Source organism: Balaenoptera ricei, chromosome 15 (assembly GCF_028023285.1).
Source record: "Balaenoptera ricei isolate mBalRic1 chromosome 15, mBalRic1.hap2, whole genome shotgun sequence".
Taxonomy (NCBI): domain Eukaryota; kingdom Metazoa; phylum Chordata; class Mammalia; order Artiodactyla; family Balaenopteridae; genus Balaenoptera; species Balaenoptera ricei.
Genome location: NC_082653.1, coordinates 62,926,702 through 62,954,535, shown reverse-complemented (window position 1 = coordinate 62,954,535; position 27,834 = coordinate 62,926,702). Strand labels below are relative to the sequence as shown.

Genomic DNA, 27,834 nt, shown 5'->3' with positions numbered 1-27,834 from the left:
AAAGTCCAGATTTCTGAGCCGTGAGCTCAGAATCACAAGAGCTGGGACTGTCACTCTGGGATTTCACTTTCCCCTTTCTGTGCGTCCGTTACCCTCTTTTAAAACTAGAGCAATCGTTCAGCCTTGGGGCTGGAACGTGCCCGGCCAGTCAGACCTGAAGCCCAGCCTGGCGTCTATCAGAAGCCTGGTCAATTCTGCACGTGCTGTATAGGCTGCGACCCGCGCTCCCGGGGGCGGGCGCCCCGTCGTCTCCCTCCAAGGTGTGTGGAAGCGACGTCCCCTCCCTCTCGCCCTAGGGAGATCCTGGAACTACAGGCTCGGACTCTGACCCTGGAGGGGACACAGGTGAGGCCAAGAGACCGGCCGTGCCGAGGTGGGCTCTCGGTAAGGGATGGAGAAGCTGGCCAAGCTGGGGGTCCACTCCCCGAGGCCAGGACCGCGGCTGCTCAGGACCGGGGCTGCTCAGGACCGGGGCCTGGGAGGAGAAAGCCCGCGCACCGCTCGGAGCCCGTCCTCCACATCCGCGGTCCACACCCCGCCCCCAAATCGAGCCCGGGCCGCCCACTGGCCATCCTCCGCCAAACCGCTGCTTACCGCCGCGCTCATCCCGGGGCCGAACCAGCCATCGACACCCGCCTGGACCCCAGCGTAAGCGAAGGAAGAGGTAACGGCTGCACTTCCGGAAGTAACCTAGGACTGACTGCGGAGGAGAGTGCCCCCGGCCCGCGACCATAGAGGAGAGGCTGCACCCGTTCCCTAACCCCCTCGACCCTGCGCCCTCCCCGCTGCCTAGAGCGGCCACTCTTGGGCCGGGGAGGTCCGCGCAGGCGTACTACCGCCGGTCCCGCCCCTTACTCTTGGATGCACAGACCTTGAGTCAGGGCTTTTCACCGAGAAGGTGAGGCTGTTGTGGTATTTGATCATCCAGGGTGGCTGTTATTATATCTGCAGGAAACAGCTTTGCCCGGAAATTAAAATTATATTACAAGACCGTACTGTACTCGCCACAATTTTTTTTTGCCTTTACATTTTATGCAGAAAATCAGAGAACCATGGCTAGATTTCCATTTGCAGTATTAAGAAGAATCGGAATTAAAATGACTTTCTTATCACCACGTTTTTTTTTTTCCCAGCGTCTTGGTTCGTTAAGAATTCATGAGGATTACCTGTTTTAAATCACTGGCCTGGAGATTGTTAAATCGATAATTTTGGATGATTATTTTTTTTTCTAGCAATCAAATGGGCAAAGAGTAAAAAGATTGGTAATGTTCTGTGCTAGTGCCAGGAGTGTATGACTCATTTTCTGGAGGATAGTCTGGCAATAGGTGTCAGCATATTTTTAAAAAATTGCCGTGAAAGATACATAGCAAAATTTACCATTTTAACCATTTTCAAGTGTGCAGTTCAGTGGCACTAACTGTATCCACGTTGTTGTGCCGTCATCACCACCATCCAGGACTTTATCATCTTCCAAAACTGAAAGTCCGTACCCATTCAACAATTACCAATAGTTCCTTCCCCAGCCTCTGGTAACCACCATTCTACTTTCTGTTCAAGAATTTGACTACTCTAGGTACCACATATAAGTGGAATCATACAGTGTTTGTCTTGTTGTGACTGGCTTATTTCACTTAGCAAATGTCCTCCAGGTTCATCTACTTTGTAGCATGTGTCAGAATTTCCCTCTGTTTAAAGGCAGAATAAAATTCCACTGTAGGTATACGTGACGTTTTGTGTATCCATTCATCTGATGATAGATGCTTGGGTTGTTTCCACTTTTTGGCTATTGTGAATTATGCTGCTATGAACATGGGTGTACAAAAACCTATTCAAACCTCTACTTTCAATTATTTTGGGTGTATGCCCAGAAGTGGAATTGCTGCATTATATGATAATACTATTTTTAATTTTTTAAAGAAGGACCATACTGTTTTCCATAGTGACTGTACCATTTTACATTCCCACTAGCAGTGCACAAAGTTCCAATTTCTTACCTAATAGGTGTGAAATGATATCTCACTGTGGTTTTGATTTGCATTTGTGATGTTGAGTGTCTTTTCATGAGCTTGTTGGCCATTTATATCTTCTTTGGAGAAATGTTTAAGTCCTTTGTCCATTTTTAAATTGGATTGTTTGTTTTTGTGTTTTTGAGTTGTAGGAGTTCTTTATATATTATGGATATTTATGCTTTATCAGTATATGATTTGCAAGTTTTTTCTCCCATTCTGTGGGTTGCCTCTTCACCTTGCTAATAGTGTCCTTTGATGCACAGAAGTTTTTAATTTTGATGTAATTCAATTCATCGATTTTTTCTTTTGTTGCCTATGCTTTTGGTGTCATAGCAAAAAATCAATGCCTAATCCAACATCATGAAGATTTTGCCCTATGTTTTCTTCTGAAACCCTTATAGTTTTGGCTCTTACATTTAGATGTTTGATTTATTTTGAATTAACTTTTATACGGTGTTAGGTAAGGTTCTAACTTCATTCTTTTGCATGTGGATATTCAGTTTTCTTAACACCATTTGTTGAAAAGAGTATCCTTCCCTCACTGAATGGTCTTGGCATCCTTGTTGCAAATCATTTGACCATATATTCAAGGGATTATTTGGGGGCTCTCTACTTTATTTCATTAGTCTCTATGTCTTTATGTCAGTACCACACTGTTTTGATTACTGTAGCTTTGCAGTAAGTTTTGATATTTATTGAACTTAAATTACTTAAAATTTAAACTTAAGTGGCCATATGTGACCAGTACTTTCCATTTAGGACTTTTAAAGCTGATACTAGAAGGCAGAGAGACATTTCAAGTTTGAAGTTTGACTACTTGTCATATTGGTTTTCACATTTACTCTCTGCTGCTCACACTACGATTGGTGGGCCTAATTATATATAAATTTCCTTTGAATGAGTAGAGGAAAATGGACTTGTGGCACCTGGTGGGGAAAATATGGTCACACTCTTACTTGTTCTTTAGGGTTCTTATTATTTTCTTTTGGGGGAAAATGGTTATCTTCTTTTCAAAAAGCACAAGTGGTTCATACTCAGTATTTCTCTCAAACCTAAGGTGTGAATGCAGGGAGATGTGACAGCAGGTCAGAACGCTGATCATATCTTACATTTATTTTTACAGTGCTTTACAATTCACATACATTATCACCACTGATCCTCAACCCTATTTAGTGGATGAGAAAATTGAGGTTTAGGAAGACTGAATAATTCCAGACCTAATAAATGGCAGAGCTAGCCTTTGAAAGCAGATCTTCTAACCAACTTTCATAGTAGGCTTTTGTGAAAGACCAAGGTGAATTCATTCACTCAACCCACGTTTATCGAGCATCTATACGGGTCAGCAATGTCGTAGGCTCTGTGAATCAACTGCAAACCACAAACCAACATAAAACTCCATCAGGCAAGACCTAATCTGTTTTGCCCACCGTAGTATTCTCAGTAGCTAGTGCAGTAGATAAAGGTCTCAGGTTTGCATTCCCCGTCACCTCTGTAAGTAACCCTCTTTTCCATTGCTCTTATTGCAGCACCCTGCTCTTTCTCTTCACAGCGAACTTTGGATTTCCAAGTGGCAAGTTCGATTCCTGCCTGACTTTCCCCTCTTCCCTCAAGTTAAGCTCCAGTGGGAGCTTGTCTTTTCTATTCCTCACTGTATCCCCACTACTTTCAGGGTGCCTGGCACATAACTGGAACTCAAGAAATATTTATTCATCAACTGGATGGATGTCATGTCACTCAAACTTCTGAAGTAAATGGCCCGGGCTTCCCTGGTGGTGTAGTGGTTAAGAATCCGCCTGCCAATGCAGGGGACACGGGTTCGAGCCCTGATCCGGGAAGATCCCACACGCCGCGGAACAGCTAAGCCCGTGCGTCACAACTACTGAGCCTGTGCTCTAGAGCGCGCGTGCCACAACTACTGAGTCCATGTTTCACAATGGCTGAAGCCCACGTGCCTAGAGCCCGTGCTCCTCAACAAGAGAAGCCACCGCAGTGAGAAGCCCGCGCACCGCAACGAAGAGTAGCCCCCGCTCCCGCAACTAGAAAAAGCCGGCATGCAGCAACGAAAACCTAATGCAGCCAAAAATAAATAAATAAAGTAAATTGTCCAAGTCTGGTCCTCACCAGTTAGACCACGCCTTGGAGGACTTCGATAGCCACGCCCCTCCTGTGTCCCGGGAAAGGAACCCAGCCTTGGCCCCGCCCCTGCCATGACGCAGGCACACGTGACGGCGCGCCGGCGCGCGCTGTTTCCGGAAGTCACCCCCGCGGTCTCCGCCGCTGCTGCCTGCGCTGCTGGCAGTGGAACTTCGCGAGTGGAACGGCAGAGGCGGGCCGGACGGGGCCGGGGCCTGGCCACTCTGCAAAATGGAGATAATCAGGAGCAGTGCGTGTCCGCCGTGCACCTCCCCGCGTACCGCGGCCCCCCTCACCCGGCCTGCTAGGCCCGGAACACGGCCGGTCTGCTTGGCGGGGCCTGGGGCAGAGGCAGCCCCTCAGGGGTTTGCTCCCCCTTTTGCGCCTGTTGGAGGGCCTTATTTCTCTCTGGCCCATACACCCTTCGGGGCCTTGTCGTCTTTCTTACCCGGGCACCCCCAGGGCCTTATCCCTCTCAGGCTCGTGCCCCCCGCGGGGCTTATTTTCCGCCCCTGTCTGTGCACCCCTCAGGGACCTGTCCTTCCGCCCTAGGAGACGTAGGAGTTCCCCGGGCCCTCCTTCCTTCCCAACCTAGTAGCCCGTGGGCAAGCAGCTAGGCCACCGGTTCTGAGCCTGTTCTCGGTTTCTCCGCAGATTTTAAGAGTAATCTCCACAAAGTGTACCAGGCCATAGAGGAGGCGGACTTCTTCGCCATCGATGGGGAGTTTTCAGGTATCCCTCGCTTGCAAGCTTGAGGCTGGCACCTTGCAGTGCATAGCCAAGCCTCCTGCCCCCCTACCCCCTGCTCCCTTGCCCCGGACTTCTGCCTGCTGGCCGCTCCCCCCTGTTTGTAGCCTTGGGCAAGTTGCATGGGTCTCCACGTTTCCTCTTAAATGTTTCGAAAGCACGGAAGAGGTGCGGTGGGTTTTGTGATTGGGTTTGTGGTCGTTGGACCTCTCAGGGTTGCAGATAGAGATTAAGGTTTTGGTGCTGCTTAAAAACTGTTGGATGTGTGTGAGACAGCTTGGGAGTTCGGCTCAGGCTTTTGTGTGTGTGTGGTGAAATACACATAACATAAAATTTATCGTTTTAACCATTTTTAAGTGGTTTTAAAGTCCAGTGGCATTAAATACATGCACATTGTTGTGCATCCATCTCCAGCCATCCATCTCCAGAACTTTTTCATCTTCAGAACTGAAACACTCTACCCATTGAACAATAATTCCCAACTCCTCTCTCCCTCTGCCTCTGGCAACCACTGTTTCTGTCTCTATGAATTTGACTAGTTTAGACATTTCCTATAAGTGGAATCATACAATATTTGTCCTTTGTGACCGACTTAGGGTCGGACTTTTGCAGACAAATGAAGGTATTCCTTTAGGCATTAGTGGAAGTGTTTATTGCCTGCCTTGGCATGTGTGTGCATGTGTGTCTAATACTTTACTAACAGTTATAATTGCAAGGTTTTCTCTTTTTCTCTTTTTGGATCAAAGATATCCACGTTTGGTATAGATAACACTTTTGCTACAAGTTTAACATGTTTCTAAGACTTCAGCTCTTTCTAAAGGACTCCATGCTGGGGGTAATCTTTGGCTTTAATTAAGCGTGCAGTTTCTAGTTGGAGTCAATTCCCTGGAAAGCTAAGAGTTTTCACCACAAAGAATTGTCTCTTGATGTTGAATATACCTTTGTTGTGTAGATGTTACTCCAAACTGTTGACCAAGACTGTACTCTAACAATAATGCACATCAGTATTTGTTGATGTCTGAGTATGCATTAATCTTTGAAAGCAGCAAAACTTATTCAGTCATAGAGATTGTTTTCTTAAATCATGACTGTTTCGAAACCTATTTTTTTTTTTACTGAATTGTAATTGACCAATTATGTCAGTTTCAGGTGTACAACATAGTGATTTGATATTTTTATACACTATGAAATGATCACCATGCTAAGTCTAGTTACCATCTGTTAGCTACAAAGTTATTGTTGGCTATATTATTGGCTATATTCCCTATACTGTGACATTTATTTTATAAATGAAACTTTGTATCTCTTAAACCCCTTCACCTATTTGGCCTTTCCCCCCGAACCCCTCCCCTGTGGCAACCATTAGTTTACTCTCTGTATCAATGTCTTTGTTTTGTTTTGTTTGTTTTGTTTTTTAGATTTCACCAGTAAGTGAAATCATATGGTATTTGTCTTTCTCTGTCTGACTTATTTCACTTAACATGATACCTTCTAGGTCCATCCATGTTGCAGATGGCAAGGTTTTATTCTTTTTTATGGCTGAGTAATATTTCTTTATATGTATGTGTATATATATGTATGTGTGTGTGTGTGTGTATATATATATGTGTGTATATATGGCATCTTCATTATCCATTCATCTATCTTTGGACAATTAGGTTGCTTCTGTGTCTTTGCTATTGTAAATAATGATGTCGTGACATAGGGATGCATATATCTTTTCAAATTAGAATTACTGAAGAAAAAATAATTTTTGTTTTCTTCTGATAAATATCCAGAGTGGAATTGCTGGCTCATATGTTAGCTCTATTTTTAATATTTTGAAGAAGCTTTATACTGTTTTCTATAGTGGCTGCACCAGTTGACCTTCCCACCAACAGTACACGACGGTTCCCTTTTCTCCACATCCTTGCCAACACTTGTTATTTCTTGTGTTTTTGAGAATAGCCATTCTGACAGGCGTGAGGTGGCATCTCAAGATTGCTTTGGCTGTTCGGGGTATTTTGTGGTTCCATACAAATTTTAGGATTATTTGTTCTAGTTCTGTGACAAATGCCATGGGTATTTTGATAGAGATTGCTTTGAATCTGTAGATTGCTTTGGGTAATATGGACATTTTTACAGTATTAATTCTTCCGATTCGTGAGCACAGTCTTTCCATTTATTCCCATTGTTTTCAATTTCTTGCACCAATGTCTTACAGTTCTCAGAGTACAGGTCTTTCACCTTCTTGGTTAAATTTATTCCTAGGTATTTTATTCTTTTTGATGCAGTTGTAAATGGGATTGTTTTCTTAATTTCTGTTTTTGTTACTAGTGTATAGAAATTTACAACAGATTTCTGTGTATTAATTTTGTATCCTGCAACTTTACTGACTTCCTTTATTAGTTCTAATAGTTTTTTGGTGAGGTCTCTATAGTGTTTTCTATATTTGAAATATATTTTAGACACTGAAACTGCCCATTCTCAAATTGAAACATTCACATCTCTAAATTCGTTACTATAGAGTTTAGCTTGGTAGCCAGTGAATTTAATGCTAATTTTGAATAAATGAAGAAAGGAGCACTTCCAATTAATTTTCATTCATAAAAATATGAAATTATAGCGCCATTGAATAGTTGACTGACATTTTTCCATTAACATTTATTAACAAGTTAAAAACTTTCATTTCTTAAAATCTAGGAATCAGCGATGGACCCTCGGTCACCGCATTAACAAATGGTTTTGACACTCCGGAAGAAAGGTATCAGAAGCTTAAAAAGGTACATGGATGTGCTAGAAAAAATTTTTTTTTCCCATGTTGGTCCTGCATATATTGAATTATAGAGGAATATAATCATTAAACTTGTTCATTAACGTCTCAACCCCAGCTATAAAATGGTATTTTAGTGGTATTTAAAACAACAGCAAAAATAATTGTTTGCTGGAAAACATTTTGGGGAAGGTTTAGTATTTTCAGTGTTAATTTGATTTATAGGAAATGTGATGTGGTTATTTTAATCATTTGGAAATAGGTTTACCATGATACTCCAGATGGTGGATAGGTGCCTAAGTTGGGAAAAATATTAAGAAATGTATATAAATTGATAATGCGTCTGATAGATAATGTGTAATCTGTTCTAATTGGAAGTATTCTGCCAAAGTTAAGTAATCAGAAAACCCACCTGATTGAGAATACTGTTGCTGATGTCGACTGTAGAGCACTGTTTTGACAGATATTTTATTTCCCTTTTCCAGCATTCCATGGACTTTTTGCTGTTTCAGTTTGGCCTCTGCACTTTTAAGTATGACTACACAGATTCAAAGTAGGTTGTTTTAATAAGTGGTGGGAATTCTTTTGTCATGGCATAATGTAACCCCCTAAGTCTCCTTTTATCTTATTTTCCCCAGGTATATAACAAAGTCTTTTAACTTCTATGTTTTCCCGAAACCCTTCAATAGATCTTCACCAGATGTCAAATTTGTTTGTCAGGTTAGTAGTATAATTGAGTTTTTTTTCTGTTATGAATGGCTGATGAGACAGTGTGGAAATGTGGAATCAGAATTCTCTCTAAAATTTGGATCTACCACTAACTTTGCACTTTGGGCAAATCATTTCACCTCTCTGACTTTCAGTTTTAGGGTTGTAAATTAATGACACTCCCATCTTCCCTTTTACTTGAGAATGAGTAAAGGAATGAGATGTAAGAGACAAGCAGATGGAAATGAGGACATGAGCTTTATCATTAGTAAAGCTGAATCTGAGACCATGGCTTCGTAGTGTGACTCTTTTGGGGATTTTTAATGTCTTACCCCTGAATTGAACCTACAGATCAGGACCTTCAGGCTTCTTCCCACCCCATTCTCATTGCACCCATCTCCAAGGGTAGAGCTTTATTTTCTGGAAGAGGAGGGTATGTGTGTATCCTCTTTGAAAAGAGAGAGCCCAAAAGGGGCTAAGCTATATATGTTCAGTTTCTTTTCCCAAGCTCACCAATTAGGAAAGAGAGGGTAGATAAAGACAACTGTTTCCTCCTGAGGAGGAGAGGGCTGACTTTATGAGCCAAGGTAAGGATACAAGGAGGTTCCCCTTTAGAACACCCTGTTCGGAGTTGTAGCTGATCTAGTAGACACTCAGTGAATATCAGTTTCCCCTTTCTGCTCTCTTAATAATCTGATACAATGGATAAGGTGAATGTGAAAAGGTGTATAGCGAATGGATATGTGATGAAAGCTGAATGTTGGCCTTTTCTCCCTTATGATCTTATGCCTGAGCTTCTCTCCCCGTAGCAACATTAGTTCCTTTGAGTCTTCCCATCTTTCCCTTTTCCTGCATGTAAGTAGTAATGCAGTTAAGAAAGCCTGGAGGGTAGGCTTCTGAGTGACTGAGTCATGTCAGGTTCTTTCTGTAATAAGGCAGGATATAAACAAGTGAAATTGAGCATTAATTGTATATCTAGGGCTGAAGAGAAGGTAATTTTGGTCTTGTAACCTGAATTTTTCTTAAATTAACAAATAAACCATAGTTGATATTTCTTTACCCTGCAACCAGTTAACAGCTATTTACCAGTCACCTTAGTATAGGATACTTAATTAAACAGTATTTGTAGATTTTCACTGAGAGAAAAATAGGCTCAGTTGGGAAATTTGTATGGATGTAGTTTTCCAACAGTACCAGGAAAAGACAATTATTTAAAGTGGATTCCATAGCTTTAGCCAGGGGTTAATCAAACAAATGCAGACAGTGGCAGTGAGACACGTTGGGGATGATGCTTTGTTCTAAAAGACCAACACAAACACAGTTATTCTAGGAAATGAATTGGAAACAGATCAAAAGAACCTACCCATTGTACAAAGCCATTCTGGGGCTACACCTGGAACACTTAATGCAGTTATAGTAGCCAGCCACTCCTTAAAACAAAGAAAGACATCACAGACTTGAAGACAGGCCAGAGATTAATGTCTAAAATGGACAATGGGATAAAAATGGTGCAATTCTCTATTCTGGAAAAGCAAAGGCAGAGAAGAGGTTTAGACTCAGTTAAGTAAACTTGTGAATTGTATGGATATGGTAAATGATAATATCTTTGAATTTTTTTCTTTTGTCCTCCATCTAAGGTGGATTTTGTCTTTAAAATTCTATGGTGACAACAGAGTTGTATCTTATAAGGAACTTATTAGCTTCTGGAGTCAGCGAGTAGGGTGAAGATTGTGTCTGGTCAAAAATCAATCTTGAAAAGCTCTCATTACCCTTAAAGCAGGGAGAATTTGGGAGCAAAATAACTTAATATGCTCTTTGAAAAATAAGCATCTGTATACATAGTGAGCTGCTCACACTTGGCGGGATATGGAGGAGTGAGCTGCCTGAGAGCCAGGCACACTCCTGGAGCACGTGCCCGTCCAGTGGGGCGACAGCAGAACTGCATGGCATTGGCATTGTCTTCACCTCCTCTTTTTCTTCTCTTCTCCTTCCTTTTTCTGGCCGAACATCTATAGTTGAATTCATGGAAGAAAATACATACGTGGTCGTGCAAAATCGAGACCCTGCTGCTGTCTATAGAGTAAAGAACGAGTTTCTTTTTTTATCCCGTCTTCCCCATGCCACTTCCTTCCCCATTTCACTCCTTTTATGTCCATATGTACATATACTCTTATCTCTACATATATATACATAATTTTAGCTTTTTTCTTTAATATACACAGGATCATAATATTCATATTTTATATAACTTGCATTTTCTACTTAACACACTGTCTTCATATTTCATAGTATGGATATGTTATAATTTGTTTAATTGGAGTTTAGAAGTTTTCCAGTGGTTACCTGTTTTAAGCAATGCTATAGTCAGCGTCTATGTGCAGCATGTCTTGGTTATATGTAGGAATGTTTTTATAGGATAGATTTCCTAGAGGGGGAATTGCTGACTCATAGAGCTTATATATTTAACATTTTGATAGATGCCTCAAACTGTCCTCCCGAGTAGCCGTGCTCATCTTTTGAATCCTGAAAATGGTACATTTAGGACCAACCAAAGATAGTGGTTAGTAAACCACAAATAGATTTTGTTGGTTCAAAGTGTTTTTTCTTTATTTTCTTTTATTTTTTTTAGACATCAGGTTCTTATTAGTTATCTATTTTATACAAATTAGTGTATATATGTTAATCCCAATCTCCCAATTCATCCCACACCCTCCCCCCACCAACCCCTGGCCGCTTTCCCCCCTTGGTGTCCATATGTTTGTTCTTTACGTCTGTGTCTCTATTTCTGCCTTGGAAACCGGTTCATCTGTACCATTTTTCTATATGGGTTTTTTTCTTTATTATGGTAAAAAATAAATAACCTAAAATTTACCATTTTAAGAGGCTTTCAGTTCAGTGGCATAAAGTACATTTTTTTGGTGCAACTTAGAGGGTATTATTTGAGTGGAAAGTAATAGCTTCAAAAAGGGGGTGAATCTCTGACTCTGGATTTTTAAAGAAGGAAGTTAGGATGTTTTGGAGTCTAGTGACAGCAGGGACAAAAATGCCTTTCCATAATCCATCTTTTGGTGCCTCTGTCAGTGATGGAATATTAGGTGGGCAGAGTTATAAGAATGCTCAGGCATGGAAGATAAAAAGGCTTGTGGCCCAAGTCAGAAGTCACTGGGTCTTGTTCAGAACAAGATAAAAAGGGAAGATGTGGGCGGGGACTGGTTGCTTATTTGAAACTACAGGAAACCTGGACATGATGGAAAATGATGTGCCTGTACCCACACGTGTGTGTGTGTTTGTGTGTGTGTGTTTGTGTGTGTGTGTATTTGGTAAGGTTGCCTTTTTATATCTCATCATATTTTAAAAAGAATTTGTGTTGGGTAAAAACTATATATGTATATCTATATCTATAAAAGTATATATATTATATGAAAGCTTTTAACATAAGATTAAAAAGATAAGTAAGTGAAAAGTTGGAAGAAAAGAGAAATGAGGATGTGATTACTGTGTATGATTAGAACACAGAATTTGTGTCAAAGAAGGTCTCATCTTTTTGTCTCTTAGCGTCCTACCAGCCAAGAATAGGGGGAACACACAATCAGTTCTGTGGCCCATAGGATCGAAATAGGCCAGAGCTCAGGAGAGGTTCAGCTTTCCTCAGACTAGAGACCTCAGAGCATTTCCCCTTCTGTTATCATAAAGAAATCACTAATGTAGAAGACCTTGTCTTCAGTGGCATCTCTCAAGAGAATACGGTAATGAGTTTACTGGAACTGTTACAGCGTCCCTCAGCCTAGACTGATGGTATAATGTCAAGTACAAGTCAGGAAGGTAGTTCTATGTGGGGTCAGATTAAAATGACTCAAGTGTGCTGCCCTCTAATGTTCTGACTTAAAACAAGAATAAAATTAGAGAAGCTACAGTGATGTTTCCCACTCTTCAGTCAGTTGAGTAAGAACTTTGTGAAAATTTTCCCATTCTTGGGTAGTATTATTTAATTAATATTTTTACTAACATTTACTTATATATTTTGACTTACCCTGGGCTTGAGATATGTATTTAATAAATCTCATTACTGGGAATTTTTCTCTATTTTGATCTTGAATGTAAAGAACGTCCAATTAAGAGCTTGGGACTTCCCTAGTCCAATGGTTAAGACTCTGCACTTCCAAAGCAGGGGGCACGGGTTCGATCCCTGGTCAGGGAACTAAGATCCCACATGCCACACGGCATAGCCAAAAAAAGAAAACAAAGATTTGGGGCTTTCAGAATCTAAGTTGAAGTGAATATTGATACCTTATAACTTGCACATGTTTGCTACCTTAAACCTGAACCTGGGGTGAGATAATAGAAATACATTTAATTTTTATTTATAGTCAGTACAGCCACCAGGAGTTTCCTGCCTATTGGGAGAATATATGTTCACTAAGTAAAATTTTCTTAAATGTTGTGAAACAAAGGATATTTGTTTTATAAGCTATAAAGGAGAAGAGCCCAGATAGTTTAAGTGAATTAATGGATGAGTTGGCAGCGGTGGAGTAGAAATGCCTTGTCCTCTGACCTTTGGCATGCTGTCTCCTTGCCTGGTTGCCTTTGTTTACTCGCCTGAGTTCTTTCTCTGCTTCTAGTCATACACCTGCCACGAACATCACCGAAATGCATGTTCTGTTTACTCTTGTTTCAGAGCTCAAGCATTGACTTTCTAGCAAGCCAAGGATTTGATTTTAATAAAGTTTTTCGCAACGGTAAGACTATGTGTGACCTCTCTTTAGAGCTTGTAAATCTGGATTTGGTTGAGAATTATCTTTTTCTGCCTGCTGTCTGAGACAGGATCTCGGATTCCCAGCCCATCATGTGCAGCCATAGAGTTTTTATTGTGCCCTTTTTTTAAGGCCTGAACTGAACAGGAGAGGAGCTGCTACTTTATTTAGCTCTAAGGCTTCTCACGCTCCTGGTTTCACTGAGTGGAGCTTTTCTGTCGCTGGTGTGACTTGGTTTCCTGGCACACCACCTGGGGGGGTAATGCGTCCCTGTTTTCTTTCAGTGAGACAAGTGCTACAATGTAGCATTTTAAAAAGCAGCCATATTCCAGTAATACAGAGATGGTCTTTGGAGGAGAAAAGTCTACATAGTCTGCACAATCCTGATGGCTAACTTGCTGGCATGATAGGCTGGCAAGCAGCCTGGGGGGAGGGACTACGGCCCTTCCTTATCCCTGGAGCAGAGCACGAATGATTCCTCTCCCATATCAGGGAGGTGACCGTTAAATATTTGATGAACGAACACCGGAAGTTAGACCACACCAGAGTGGTTTTCCTTCTTCCATTCATTTATTTCCCAAAAAGTATTGGGGAAAGCCTCTGGTTTTCTCCGCAGTATTAAGCGCCTGCTGCTCTAAGGTCAATAGGTACTTTTCACTTAATTATTCTTGTAAATTGTATTCATTCCTATGGCGAATGTATTATTGAGCGAGGTAAGAAAGGAGATTTTTCTCAGCAAAGGTTCTAGAACATAGACGTCAGCTAAAGTCTCTTCCCCTCAGCATGATATCCTTGCCGGGCCTGTAGCACCCATGTCATGTTGTTTTTTTAATTGCTTTAGTGGTGCTGCGTCTTCATGTCTAGTGATGATTTTGATTTTTGTAAATACTAAAAAAAATTTGGAATCCAAACTGCTTAACCTGGTGGGTGAGCCAGCTGGGTAACACAATTTGGGTATAATAAAATAATTTATTTGCTTTGGCTCATACCTGACTCTGAAAGCCATTATAAAACACAAGTTCCAAATGTAGTTAGAGCCCTATAATGGACTAGTTGCAGAAATCTTTTGAAGGAACTACTTTAACCAGACTCATATGAGTGTGTAATTTCCAGCCTGATGGTTTTATTTTCATAAAAGGAGAGAAACAGCTAAATTGGAGGATGCCTCACTCTCTAGTTTTGTAGTCAGACCTTGTAATATTTTAGTCACAGCTGCATCAGGGCTCCCAGGCCATCTGTTATTACCGAGACTCCAACCCCGTGCTGTTGTAGATGCTCTGTAATTCTGACCTAGACCTTCACTTCTCTTTCTCATCAAATCTTTCCACTCAGGGTTTGCAAATGCCAGGCCCTTTTCTCCTGGCAGTCTTCTTGGAAGTGCCTTTGACTTCCTTGTCTGAAATGGAACCAGGTCAGTCCTCTTGCCGTTCCCCCTGCGGCCCTCCCGAGCACAGGTGGTTTCAGCTCTGTCTCTGTATCTGCAGCCAGGCAGTGGTAGGCATGCCACGTTCAACCCACTTGAGTTCCCTCTTCTCAGGAGCCACAGTTCTTCCCAGGGCTGCGTCACCAGCTCTGCCGTCCCTCTTTCTGCTGACTTCCTGGGAGTGGCCTTCACCAGCAGCCTTGGCATCGGCTCATCGTCTTTCTCTCCACTCCTACCTCTCTCCTCCTCTGGGTGACTCCAGCTTCCACTAGGACAACCAGCAAATGCCCTGTCTTGTCTGTTTCTTGGCCAGGCGGTCAGCAGTCCTCACTTCTGCCTCCCCTTAGCCCTGCACTCCCTTGGTAGCATCGTGGGTCTTATTAGCAATAACTGTGCCCATCTCCATCATTTCTCTTGTCTTTCTCTTCCACTTACTTGGGTACCTCATTTCAGCGATCAGTTGACCTCCATTGCTTTTTCACTATCGGTTACCTTCCACTCTCCTGTCTTGACTTCTCTCCGTGTCCACCTGGTCCATCATTATCCTTTCTTCCTGCCCTTGCTCCTCTTTCCCTCCATTGCCCTGGTCTAGCTAAGTCCCAGCCCTGGTTGGATCTTATCATCTACCTCCTCTATTTCTGAGCATCTGAAGATTGCAGAAAAATGTGACACACCTGAGCTAATTTGTCACTTTAAATTCATGACCACAAGCTTGAAGAAAAGGCTCAGTCATGCTCAAAAATCCTACTTTTCTGACTTAGAAATTTCCTTTCCAACTCTCTACGATGTCTGTCCCACTCAACTGATGACCATGCCTCTCAATGAAAATAGAAGCTATCAGGGAAGAGCCACTTCGTGTTCTCACCACCAGACCCACAGGTCTCTCCCAAGCCCGGGCTCAGCCTTTTTGTTTCTCTCCTTACAGAGAAGAGGAGTCCCTGCACCGGTCAGAGGCTAGTACCTGCCTCCTAGTCAGGCACTGGCTCTTCCAGTTTGCCCTTCTCTCTCCTGGATATTTTCCCGTCTCTTCTGATCATTCCGTCAACCTTTGTAAACATGCTTTGTGAAAGTGCAGAGCTTCTTAATCTAGGCCATGGGCCACCTTCCTGCCATAGATAGAATTCAGAAGTCTGTGAACTCGGGGAGGGCATTGTGGAATTCAAATCTATATTTTCTCTAACCTTGAACTGAATTTGTTTCTTCTGTTAGGAATGTAGGCAACAACCCAGCAGTGTTAGCAGTTGCTGGGAGGTTGTCCTCAGTGAAATCCCAGGTATCTTCAAATGGCATTTCAGTTGTGACAGATATATTGAATATTGTTTACCTTCATCAGTACTTTGAAATTATCATAGTTATTTCACCTGCCATTAGGTCTTGTTATTTAATGTGTTGACCAGGAAGCTGATTTCCTGTATTATTATATTATTATCCCCTATTATTATATCATAGATTAAAAAAAGAATTTTTGGTAACTATTTCAATGTAATTACCTTTCTTTACAATCTTGCATATTTTATTTTATGCATTTGAAAACATTATTCTGGGGAAGGGTCTGTAGATTTCGCCCGACCGCCAAAGGAGTTGGTGGCCTGTGAAGATTAAGCAGGCCTGCAGGAACATCCCCGTCTTGAAATAATTCCAACCAAAGCAAAACCATCCCCCCTCACTTGATTCCACATCCCCTTTCCACTTCTGGCCTGTGATCCTCCCACTCAGAGCAAAGCATCTTGAATGAGATGTGTGCTCTCACCGTTCCTTCCTCTTCCCCTCTAGTTTGTTCTTCACCCACCCCCAGCTGGCCTGCCATCTGCACCCCTCCAAGGACACTGCTGGTCCCCCGTGCCTGCCATGATCTCAGACCCCATAGGTCCTTCTTTGTCCTCATCTCGCTCCACCTTTGGAGGAATTTGACCCAGTCGATTGCTCCCTCCTTCCCTAGACGCTGTCCTCTGGCTTTCAGACACTTCGTTCTCCTGGTTTTCGTCCCACCTCCCTCTGAACTCCTCCGCGTCCTGATTGGCTCTTTCTTGTCTCGCCAGCTTCTAAATATTACTTTCCTAGTTGGTCTCATATATTCCATGGTTTTATTTATTTTTTATTATTAAATTCTTATTTCGAAATAATTTCAGACTTATATAAATGTTGCCAGAATATCGCAAAGAATTCCTGATACCTTCCCTCTGATTTCCCAGGTGTTAGCATTATAATGTTTGCTTTGTCGTCCTTTCTCTCATTATATATGTGTATATATAATTTTTTTCCTGAACCATTTTAGAGTAAGTTGCACCCATGACGCTCCTTTATTCCTAACTACTTCAATGTGAATTTTCCTAAAAACAAGAGCATTCTCTTATATAGTACAGTAATCCAAATTAGGAAATTGACATTGCTACAGTACTGTTACCTCATTTGCAAACCTAATATAAGTTTTGCTACTTATAGCAAAAGAGGAAAAATAATTTCCCCCTTGTCCAGATTCAATCCAGGATCACACGTTGCCTTTAAACTGTCTTATCTCTTTGCTCTTTTAAAATCCAGAACAGTTTCTCAGTCTGTGATTTTAGTACCTTGACATTTTTGCATAGTGGAGGCTAGTTATTTTGTAGCATGCCCCTCAGTTTGGATTTTTTTGATGTTTCCTCAGACATTTCCAAATGCATCTGTTCGTCTCGGGCAGGAATACTGCAGACGTGAATGTCTGTGCTCCTCAGTGCATCGTATCAGGAGGCATATGACATCAATTAGCCGCATTACTGACGATGATAACTTTTATTTTTACTCATAGTATGTAAAGTATGAAGTACACTAATATTGTTGTACAGCTGTTGGTGTTTTTAATGTGGATCACTTTTTCACCAATTAGTTTTAGCATCCATTGATAATTCTTGCTTGAAACAATTATTATTGCTGACGAGTGGTGATTTTCTAATTCCATCATTCTTTCTACAAAGTTTTTTAAGCGTCACATGGCTTTTAATGCCCCCCACGTCCTGATGACACCTACATTTATATCTCAATACCTTTCTCCGGAGCTTTAGGCTTATATCTGCACCTCTTCATTTATATATACATCCCTACATGATTTATTATATCCAGGAGGTAGCTTTTGATTTTCACCCCTTGGGCCCCAAGTCTATTCTTTGCCTAGTTTTCCCCACTTCAGTAAGTAGCCCTACTGTTGTCCCAACTGCTTAAACCTAATAGTTAGATGTCGTTTTTTATTTTGCCCTTCCCTTTCTCCCTCACCCCCACTATGCTGGCAAGTTCTAGCTCTCCTATCTCTAGAATCATTCTCTCCATCTCTGTAGATTAGGCCAAGGTCATAAGCTATGGCATTCTGCCTATTTTATAAATAAAGCTTTATTGGGACACAGCCATACCCATTCATTTACCCATTGCGTGGCTGTTTTCATGTTACAAAGGTCAGAGTTAAGTAGTTGCAACAGAGATCCCCATATGGCCCTCAAGCCTAGAACATCTACTGTTTGTCCCTTTAAGGAAAAGTCTGCTGACCTCTGATCTAAGCAGTTGTCTCTGGCCTGGACATCCGCAGTGGACAGTTCCTTCCAGCTGACCTCCTTACTTCAACTCTCACAGGAGTCCAGATGATCTTTTAAAAACATGGAGCAGATAATGTGATTATCTTGCTTAAAACCTGATGGCATCCCATTGCTCGTAGAATAAAGTAAATTCTTACCGTGGCCTGTAGGGGCCTATGTAATCTTGCCCCATCCTCTCCAACCTGACATTACGCCATTCTCCTGCTTACGCTTCCTTGCTGTTTCTGGAACAGTCCAAGCCTTTTCCATCCTCTGGGCATTTATGCTTGTTCCCTGCCTGAAATACTCTTCCCCCAGCTCCTTCATGTCTGATTCATTCTTACCCCGAGGTCCTCCCTCCTGGTGGCCTCCTCTGGTCATCCTAAGGTCGTTCGCTTCACTACAGAGCAGGACAAGTCTACCTCGTTCACTGTTAGCTCACTAGTGCCTGATACAGTGCCTGGCACAGCGTAAGAGCCAAATCACAGTTTGTTGAAAGGAGAATGAATGAACGAGCGAATGGAGTGAATGAATAGACAAACACATTTCAAAATCATTTGCTTTTTCCATTGATTTTTTTGAGCTGTAGTTAAATATGGTCTTTCCTGAGTCTTTTAGACTCTTTGGTTTGTTACAAAATTTTTATGATAAACAGTTACTTCTGCTAATGCATTCTTTAAAAATTTCTGTTCAGGAATTCCATACTTAAACCAGGAAGAAGAAAGACAGTTAAGAGAGCAGTATGATGAAAAACGTTTACAGTCCAATGGTGCAGGCGCTTTGTCGTACACGTCTCCTAACACTTCAAAATGTCCCGTGACGATTCCTGAGGATCAGAAGAAGTTTATTGACCAAGTGGTGTAAGTTCCTAAACGGAAACCAAACGTGCGTTGAGTCACGTGTCTTGGGGCAGGGCTGACGTCTGTATCTCAGGCTTGTGCTGCACATGCACAGTGCACACAGAGGTGTGATGTTTGAGGGGCAGGATTTAACTGTGGTGTATCTGAGTTTGTGTCACAGCTGTCAACTGTAAATCGAGTTCTGTGTACTGTACTTAGACTTCCCATGTGTCACCAGGCAAGAGACTATCTTGGCCAAGTGGTCAGGCCTCCTGCGTGGACCACGGGCCTGACAGCCACCGTCCAGTTCCCGTGAAGGCAGAGGCCCATCCAGATATTTGCAACACATCCATGTTTTTTTCTCTTGCAGTGAAGTTTCTGACAAGCAGACATGCCCTCGGAGGAGCGTCTGGTTTTGCTCTGTTTAGTTGTCAGTATAACTGCTTTACTAGGAAAGTAAAAATGCAAATCACTTGTATTGCTGAATCCTTGAGAAGTTGTTGCGAACTCATAACAGCAACAAATGCCAAAATAAAGTATTTTTCTTTAAGCCTTACTTAACTAAAAAGTTATAACATGATTTGGTAAAATTACAGTGTTGTATGTTCTTGTATTTGGATTGCTTTTGAGTATGATGATTCTGTTGGTTGACAACTTCATTCCTTAATGATGCTGATGGTCATGTTTTTATTCTAATTCCTCAGAGAGAAAATAGAAGATTTATTACAAAGTGAAGAAAACAAGAACTTGGATTTAGAGCCATGTACTGGGTCAGTTGCCCTGAATATTTTCATGTGTACTTTTTTTGGAAAGGTAGATGATTTCTGGCATGTGCTCCATTTGGTCGCTTAAAAACTCTTTCATAAATAGTCTTTTTATTATAGGTATGTTCCCCATATTTCAGCACTAACTTTAGCATTAACACAATTGGGACCATGGTATATAGAGACATTGAATGAATGCTTTGTTCCGTCCTGGAGGGGAGAAAACTGTTGTGCACCTTTGCTTTAAGTCATGCTCAAGAGTGGCCTAATTATTGTAGCCTCGACTTGTGCTTCATACATAAAGGCTTCAGAAGAGCAGAATTTACTGTCAGGCTACTACTGTCCTTTTAATTTCTCTCTGCAGTAAAAAACATCAGTGTTTCATAGAGTCAGTGACTGAAACAGCCTGCTTTCCTTCCTTTTACTTTGTGACTAGCTTCACAAAAGTGTTTTAATGCATCTGTCTACTTAAAGCTCTCTTCATACAGCCACAGGAAGTAATACTTTGGTTAGACAAGAACTTCTGCCTCTTCTATAAAGACAGTATAATAATAATAATAATAAAGAGCATTTCGATAAAGAAAAGTGGTGAGGAATCCTCCCACCTCAGACATCCTGTCTGCTCTTGTTTGCACATTACCTGTCGCTTCTAATGAAGTCTCCTTTAAAAATTAAACGTTTTTCCCAATTTGAAAAAGAATAAGTACATGTATATGAATAACTCAATCACTTTGCTGTACACCTGAAACCACCTCAGCATTGTTAATCAACTATACTCCAATATGAAATAAAAAGTTAAAAAAAATTCAATCCATCTTTATTTATTTATTTTATCCATTATTATTATCATTATTATTTTTAATTTTATGTATTTTTGGCTGCGTTGGGTCTTTGTTGCTGCACATGGGCTTTCTCTAGTTGCGGTAAGCGGGGGCTACTCTTTGTTGCGGTGCGTGGGCTTCTTGCGGTGGCTTCTCTTGTTGCGGGCTCTAGGAGCACGGGCTTCAGTAGTTGTGGTGCACAGGCTCAGTAGTTGTGGGCACGGCCTAGTTGCTCTGTGGCATGTGAGATCTTCCTGGACCAGGGATCGAACCCATGTCCCCTACACTGGCAGGCAGTTTCCCAACCATTGTGCTACCAGGGAAGTCCCCAATCCATCTTCAAAAAAAAAAAAAAAAATTAAATGTCTTTCCCAACCAGTGCTTGGTCAGTTTGAATTTTCCTTTTATGAGCCAAAATTAATACCTTTTCATTTGTTTTTATAGGTTCCAAAGAAAACTAATTTATCAGACTTTGAGCTGGAAGTAAGTGTTTATATTATACACGAGAGCTCCGTGAGGGACCCAGGATTTAAAAACTAAATGTAATTTTTTAGCTCTTATTTCATTTTTGACATTCTGCAGTTCTTGGTGATTTGACCATACCGTGTTCTTGGGCAGTGCTTTATTTTGTTATTATTTTCCCCTAATTTCTTAAGTTGAATACCCATTTAATTTATTTCCTTGTTATTCCTTCTTAGTAGATGTTGTAAAGCCTTTACAATTTTCTTTTAACTATCACTTTGGCCTGTCCATTAACTTCTGGATGTGTAGTGTTTTTGTTCTTTGAAGGTATCAATATATGATAAAGATTTGGTTTTAAGACCTGGGAAATACTCAGGTGAATGCTGTTTCTAAAACAGGCGTTAGGCCATGGGTAGGTTTCAGGAGGCCTATGAATCCCCTGAAACAATATCCAAAATTGTGTGCATGTATTTTTCTGGAGGTGTTTCTATTGATTTAATTATATTTTCAAGTGGATCTCTAACTCAAAAATTGAGTATCAGAATTGGACAGATGGATGTTTGCACTTGACTTTGTTTGGGGTTCTTGTTCTTTCATTAGAGTCTGCCAGTGGCAGATATACTGGGAATTTACTTTGACCAAAACAGGAAAAGGGCCATTGTTGTTTGACCAGGCTCCTTTCCTCTCACATTATCCTTGCCACGTACTCTACCCGGGTTCCAGATTCCTCTCCTGGGCAGATGTAACTACTGTGCCAGATTACAGCAGAGTTACTCATCTCAGATCTCCCCTGTGCATGCCCCAGATCATCCAAAGAGACCTTCAGAATTTCACTTAAGAAGTAAGCATTGTGATATCTAGAAGCAAGATTTGACAGTGTAGTAATGAGTTGACTGTATTACGGGATGCCTGACATTTCAGAAGATGCCTAAGTCCTAAAAATATTAATTTGAAATCAGTTACATTCCTGTGTTTTAAGAGGAGAGAGAGGGAAACATTTAGCAGCTGAAATTACTCTAAAGTCTTCCTAGTAGTGGTATTTATTTCATACTTAATAAAACTTAAGTAATGAAATTATAGCTATGTAGTTGTTTTTAAAATACTTAGGGTTTTAGCTATTGTCTCATCTACTGATGTCATGTTTTCTTTCTTTTCTTTAGGTATCCCAAAGGCATTCATGTTGAGACTTTAGAAACTGAAAAGGTAACCTCAAGAATTATCCAGGGCCAACATCAAACGCATTAAACCCATGCAACAATATGCAAATGCAAAATGCAGTCAAATCGAGCAGTTGAAAGTCAGAGTTTACTCCTTGGCTCTGCTACCTATGAACTGGGTGACATTGGGCAAGTCATTTCCCCTCTGCCAGCCTCGTTTTCCTCATTTGTGCATTGGGCATGAGCATGGTAATGATTAGCTATACCTATCTCACAGCTTTTTAAAAAATAGTGATCAAGTGGGTAGATGGAAGTGAACATGCTTTGTAAACTTGAAAGTATGCAAATGTTAGTACATGTTCTTAATCATCACAGAAAGCTGATATACATGGTATCCATGTAATAATCGCTTCCTGTTATGTGGGCCAGTAAAATTAAATTTTAGAATCTGGGGCATAAACATAGCTATCATCATGTACTCCCAGGGTGCAGTGATAGAACTGTGATGAGTAAAGGTGGGCTGATGGTGAGCTAATGGTGCGTTCCTTCTACAGAATTTTAGAATTTAGTTCTTGTTGTTAAGTCGGATGTCTAATTATATAAGAGATTAAGTAAATTAAGTCTTGCTAGAAGAAAAATCTCAAACTTTGACACAGGAGGTTTTGTGGTGTATTTGATTGATACAAAATGCAGTATGTGAAAAAGAAGGTGCTAGTTATCTGACAAGTTACCAGAAAATCCAGGATTTTTCTTCTTTTTTTTCCTTTTTTTTGGCCACACCCCACGGCTTGTGGAATTTTAGTTCCCCGACCAGGGATTGAACCCGGGCCCTTGGCAGTGAGAGCCTGGAAGCCTAACCACTGGACCACCAGGGAATTCCCCAGGATTTTTTTCTTATGTTAATGAAATGTAGAAATTTTTTTATTGAGGTGTGGTTAACTTACAGTATTACAGTTTCAGGTGTACAACACAGTGATTCAACATTTTTATAGATTATATAGAAATTATTTTAAAACCAACTATTTAGAAATTCTTGTTCAAATGCAACATCTTAGTGTTCATTATGGAGTGTCTTATTCTCACAGTCTGTTGATATTTATAATTGTCTTTGGGGGTGATTAATAAACCATGGGAAAATGTCATGGAAACACGGAGGTGGATTTTGGTTTGTAAAGCATCAGCTCAACTTTTGGTGGCATTTCAAAATACTTTCAGTGTGTTTAGCCCATGAAGGACTGTGCAGTGAGAAAAACTGTAACTTCTACTGGTAGCAGAATCTGAATTTTGGAGGGTAGGGGTCAGGTAGCTTCCCGAAAATTGTATATCTGCTTTATGTCTTTTAGAAAGAGCGCTATATTGTTATCAGCAAAGTAGATGAAGAAGAACGTAAAAGAAGAGAGCAGCAGAAACACGCTAAGGAACAGGTGATTGGATTATGTTCATTTCCTTTGGGTGAGAAATGGCTACAGAGTTGTAGATCCTGTGATAGATTCAATTTAATGAATATTTTTCTACTAGAGAAGAATCGAATTGGTAGCAAAACCTGGAAGAGAATGAGGGGAACCTAAGGTTAAGTAATTAGATACAGCCAACAAAGTGAGGCTGGCATCGTGGTTGGCCAGTCTTCACTTCCATGAAGCAGTCTTGGAGAAGGAATTAGTGGTTATCGTTCAGATTGTGTGTCACTGAGCTTCACAGCCCATTAACTCATCTTGCTGTGTCTAACTTCAGGCACAGTTACTAGTTTTCCTAAAACAAAGTTTAGATGATATGATTCGACAGATTAGGATGCATGGTCATATTTGCATCGTTGGAACCTCATGCTTTTTGTCCTCTGGAGAATGGATTCGAGTAAGTCTGGAGGCAGGGAGACCAGTTAAGCTGCAGAGTAACCAGCTAAGAGATGTCAGTGCCCTGGAACAGGAAAGTTAGTAGAAGTTTAGGTGGAATCTGGCAATCTTTAGAAGGTAGAGTCAGTGGAATTTGTGATTGGATGTGGGTGGTGAAAGAGGAAGGCAGGAGAAAGAAGATGCTCAAGCCGGGAAGTTGAGCAGCTGGGTAGGCTGACATCAGTCCACTTAGATGGGGTGGCCGGAGTGGTGTTGGTGGGGGGACACAGGTGGAGGAGGCCAGGAGTGGGTTTGGGTGAGGGTGGATGTCCAGCTCACCCATGCATAAAGCAGGGCCACATCAGACTAATGCAACCAGGAAAGACACAGCAAGCCTCTGTTAGATTTAGACAGTTTATGACTTAGAGAAGGTGACAGCTGCACGTGGTGCTTGTCCCACAAACCAAAAAGACAACACTGAAACAGAAGGGGCCAGGTGACTGCAGAGTGAGCTGTGGATGCCCCTTCGCCGAGCAGCCAACTCTAGACTGCGGCTAAGTGCTTTCATACTCTGTAGCTCTATTCTGAAAAGGCGGTGGGGCAGGACGCCCCAGGCCTCATCAGAACCTGGGCAACAGTGAGAAACTGTCTCATGACAGCCTCCCAGGCGAGAGAGGGAGGTGGCCTCCCATCCTCTCCTGGGGTGTTCCACCCAGATGCACATTAGTTACATCTCAAGCCTTTGCCTGCATGGACTATTTGGATATGTGCAAGGTCACCAGGACACCGTGGCAGGGCTGTCCCCCTACAGTGGACAGAGGTGTTACATTCTGCTTTTGAGCAGATGAGGTTTTCAGTGTTTTGGGGGCTGAGCATCGGTGTCCTGTCAGCAGATTGTCGTGCTGGAGTGCAAGAGAGGGGTGAGGGCTGGACTTGGTTGTCGTCGGCAGAGAGACCGGGACAGGATGAGAGCACCTATCGCGTGCATGAGGAAGGAGCAGAGGGCCCAGGGTTGGATCCTGAGGACCACCAGCATCTGAGTGATGGGCAGAAGTGCGAAAATGTGCCTGAGGTTATTGTGACACAGCAGCCAAGGGGAAGAGTGTTTGAAGAAGGGGATGTTGACAGGGTCTGATGCTCTCGAGAAGTAGGGTGAGGACTGAGACATGGCCATTGGGTTTAGCCTTGGGAGTAGGTTTTCTTCTTCTTTTTTAAAGAATATTCTTTAAAAAATTAAAAAAATTTTAATTCTGGTAAAATGTATAACTTAAACTTTACCATCTTAACCATTTTAAACTGTACAGTTTTGTACTGTAAAATATATTCACACTGTTGTGCAACCGTCACCACCATCCATCTCCAGAACTCCTTTCATCCTGCAAGATTGAAACTCTGTACCCATTAAACAATAACTTCCCATTCCCCCATCCCCCAGCCTCTGGTAACCACTGTTCTACTTTCTGTCTCTGTCAATTTGACTGCTCTAGGTGCCTCATGTAAGTGGAATCGTACAATATTTGTCTTTCTGTTACTGGCTTAGTTCACTTAGCATAATGTCATTTAGGTTTGTCTGTATTGTAACGTGTGACAGAATTTCCTTTCTTTTTAAAGGCTGAGTAATATCATATGTACCACATTTTGTTTATCCATTTATCTGCTGATGGACACTTGTGTTGCTTCTACCTTTTGGTTCTTGTGAATAACACTGCTCTGCACATGGGTGTACAAGTATCTCTTTGAGTCCTTGCGGTTCTTTGGGGCACATACCCAGGAGTGGGATTGCTGGCTCGTATGGTAGCTCTGTTTCTAATTTTTTGAGGACCAGCCACACTGTTTTCCACAGTGACTGCACCACTTTACATTCCCACCAACAGGGCACAAGTGTTCCAGTTTCTCCACATCCCTGCCAACGCTTGTTAGACTTGAGAGTAGTTTAAAGAGGTGAGCAACTTCAGTGAAGGTGAAGCGGGAGAGCAGGGGGCTTGCGGGTCCCTGGGAGTTGAACTGGACCTAGTGAGTGGAGAGGAGTCTTTTAAGGAATTTAGCTGTGAAGAGACAAGGAGAAAGGAGAGTGGTTGCGTGGAGCTCAGATTAAAGGAAGGAGTTTCAAGATAGAGAAAGTGAGCCCATTTAAGTGCATTGGGAATAAAACAGGAGAGAAGAAACTGAATGGGGCTGAGTCTCAGTGCTGTGCTATAAAAATTTTATAAAAATGCATTTGACCAGGAAAAAAGAGTCTGAGCGTTCTTGATTTGTCAGTCAGCTGCTGGGTGGGTCTCCTCAGAATTGTATGCAGTATTGAGTTTGGCCAGCAGGTGGCAGCTTTTAAAAGTTTGTGTTTCTAAGGCAACTTGAGAGAATAGGAAATTTCAACAGTTGATGGGAAGTGATGGGTAAACCCTAGCACTGTTATTTTAGTAACTAATGAATAATTTGCCGCTTTGCTCATTTTAAAACAGAAGAAATGTATGTGCATAGGTCATTTCAGATGCAGTTGTTTGGGGTGATAGACTCAAAGCATGTGAAACTAAAGCTATCTAACTCCATATAAAACTTCAGTCTTTTTTTTTTGGCCTAGATTTTAACCCATTCAAATAAGCAATATGTATACGTCAATAGTGGTTTTTCTGTTTTGTTTTTAAATTAGGAAGAACTGAATGATGCTGTGGGGTTTTCTAGAGTCATTCATGCCATTGCTAATTCGGTAAGTGAACCAGACTTTTTAACTAATTTCATGAATATAACATTTAAGGTGAAATGCCCAGTTATCATTGCAAATTAATCATCTGGTCACGTTTAGAATGTTTACCTGGTCTGGAGGGAGAAGTTAGAACTTCATAAAGGCAGATTGTTGTTATAAGGCGCTTAGTGTGACATCGTAATTGCGGAATTATATCCAAACCATTTTTTTAGAAAGCATTTCTTGTAAAACGCAGGGGAGGATTATACAATGATGGCCTTATGTGGCTCCATGGAACTAATATTTATTATTCTCAAAACCAATAAGAAGCAGAATAACAAACTAAAGAATATGGTGAGAAACAATCTAGTGTTTGAAGCGTTTTATTCCTTAATTAGAAGAATCTAGAGGGTAAAAATAATTGTATTGAGTTCTCTGCATAACTATAATTGAATCTTATATCTCATAGCCTTAATAACATATGATACATTTAAAAAATGTGTTGACCATTTGTGTAAATATGCTGGAGGGTTCTGTAATAGATAGGATAGACATTTTCCCTTGTTTCATAAGTCCTTTCAGGAAAGAGGCACCCACATCTTGAATAGATTAAACTGGGTCTTGCTGCTGGTTGTTTTGTGAGTTATGCATCCGAGTCAGACTGCTTGCCTGGATGCTAAATTGCCTGGAATCCAAGACTTTTCTTTACTTGAGTAGCTGGCCTAGGGAGAAGAAATTGTCCCCCTGGAGGAGGAGTCACCTTGTCCCTTAGACGCCGAACTCTGCATCAGGGAAGCTTTACGGCCGGACTCCAGGAGTCCATGAATGTCTCACCACCAGGTGCAGGCTTGTCAAACAGGAGCACCTGAGGAGAGGCAGCCACTGTCCCCGGCGGGGGCGTGGGGCTGTGGCCAGTAAACAGAAGCTAGAGAGCCTTGTGAAGGAGGAGGGCTGGCTCACCTGGAGCTCTTTCCCTCAAGTAAGTGACGTCATCAGAACGGAATAGAAAGTTGGATGAACCTGGAGAAAAACCAAGGTGTGAGTCTTTTGAGAAGTGGCTAAGATTACGGGTATCCAGAAAAGCAGAGAGTCACATTTGCTTACATTATACACTCTTAGCAGCCTTTAGAGCAGTGGTTGATTTGACTGAGGCTGTCCCTGAAACACAGAGATGTGGGGCGGCAGTTGGCTTTGAGCCCTCTTATAGCCACCGTGAGGGT

General features: G+C 41.6%; 2 protein-coding genes across 4 annotated transcripts in view; one reads left to right on the top strand and one right to left on the bottom strand.

Moving 5' to 3' along the window:
• BFAR (bifunctional apoptosis regulator) overlaps positions 1-812 on the bottom strand; it is a 29,086-nt gene extending 28,274 nt beyond the window's left edge. Inside the window, exon 1 of one of the 2 annotated variants that reach the window (XM_059897092.1) lies at positions 595-812. The gene's annotated coding sequence lies outside the window, so the exon portion shown is untranslated. The remainder of the gene's footprint in view (positions 1-594) is intronic. The other variant, XM_059897090.1, reaches the window with a different exon arrangement.
• Positions 813-4,241: 3,429 nt separating this feature from the next.
• Positions 4,242-27,834, top strand: part of PARN (poly(A)-specific ribonuclease) — a 166,712-nt gene continuing 143,119 nt past the window's right edge. The window contains exons 1-12 of one of the 2 annotated variants that reach the window (XM_059897738.1): positions 4,242-4,392; positions 4,797-4,874; positions 7,572-7,651; positions 8,127-8,194; positions 8,280-8,361; positions 13,025-13,085; positions 18,757-18,922; positions 19,606-19,671; positions 20,931-20,969; positions 22,109-22,151; positions 23,449-23,529; positions 26,582-26,638. In XM_059897738.1, the coding sequence (XP_059753721.1) occupies positions 4,374-4,392; positions 4,797-4,874; positions 7,572-7,651; positions 8,127-8,194; positions 8,280-8,361; positions 13,025-13,085; positions 18,757-18,922; positions 19,606-19,671; positions 20,931-20,969; positions 22,109-22,151; positions 23,449-23,529; positions 26,582-26,638 (840 nt within the window). In that variant the 5' untranslated portion in view covers positions 4,242-4,373. The remainder of the gene's footprint in view (positions 4,393-4,796; positions 4,875-7,571; positions 7,652-8,126; positions 8,195-8,279; positions 8,362-13,024; positions 13,086-18,756; positions 18,923-19,605; positions 19,672-20,930; positions 20,970-22,108; positions 22,152-23,448; positions 23,530-26,581; positions 26,639-27,834) is intronic. The other variant, XM_059897737.1, reaches the window with a different exon arrangement.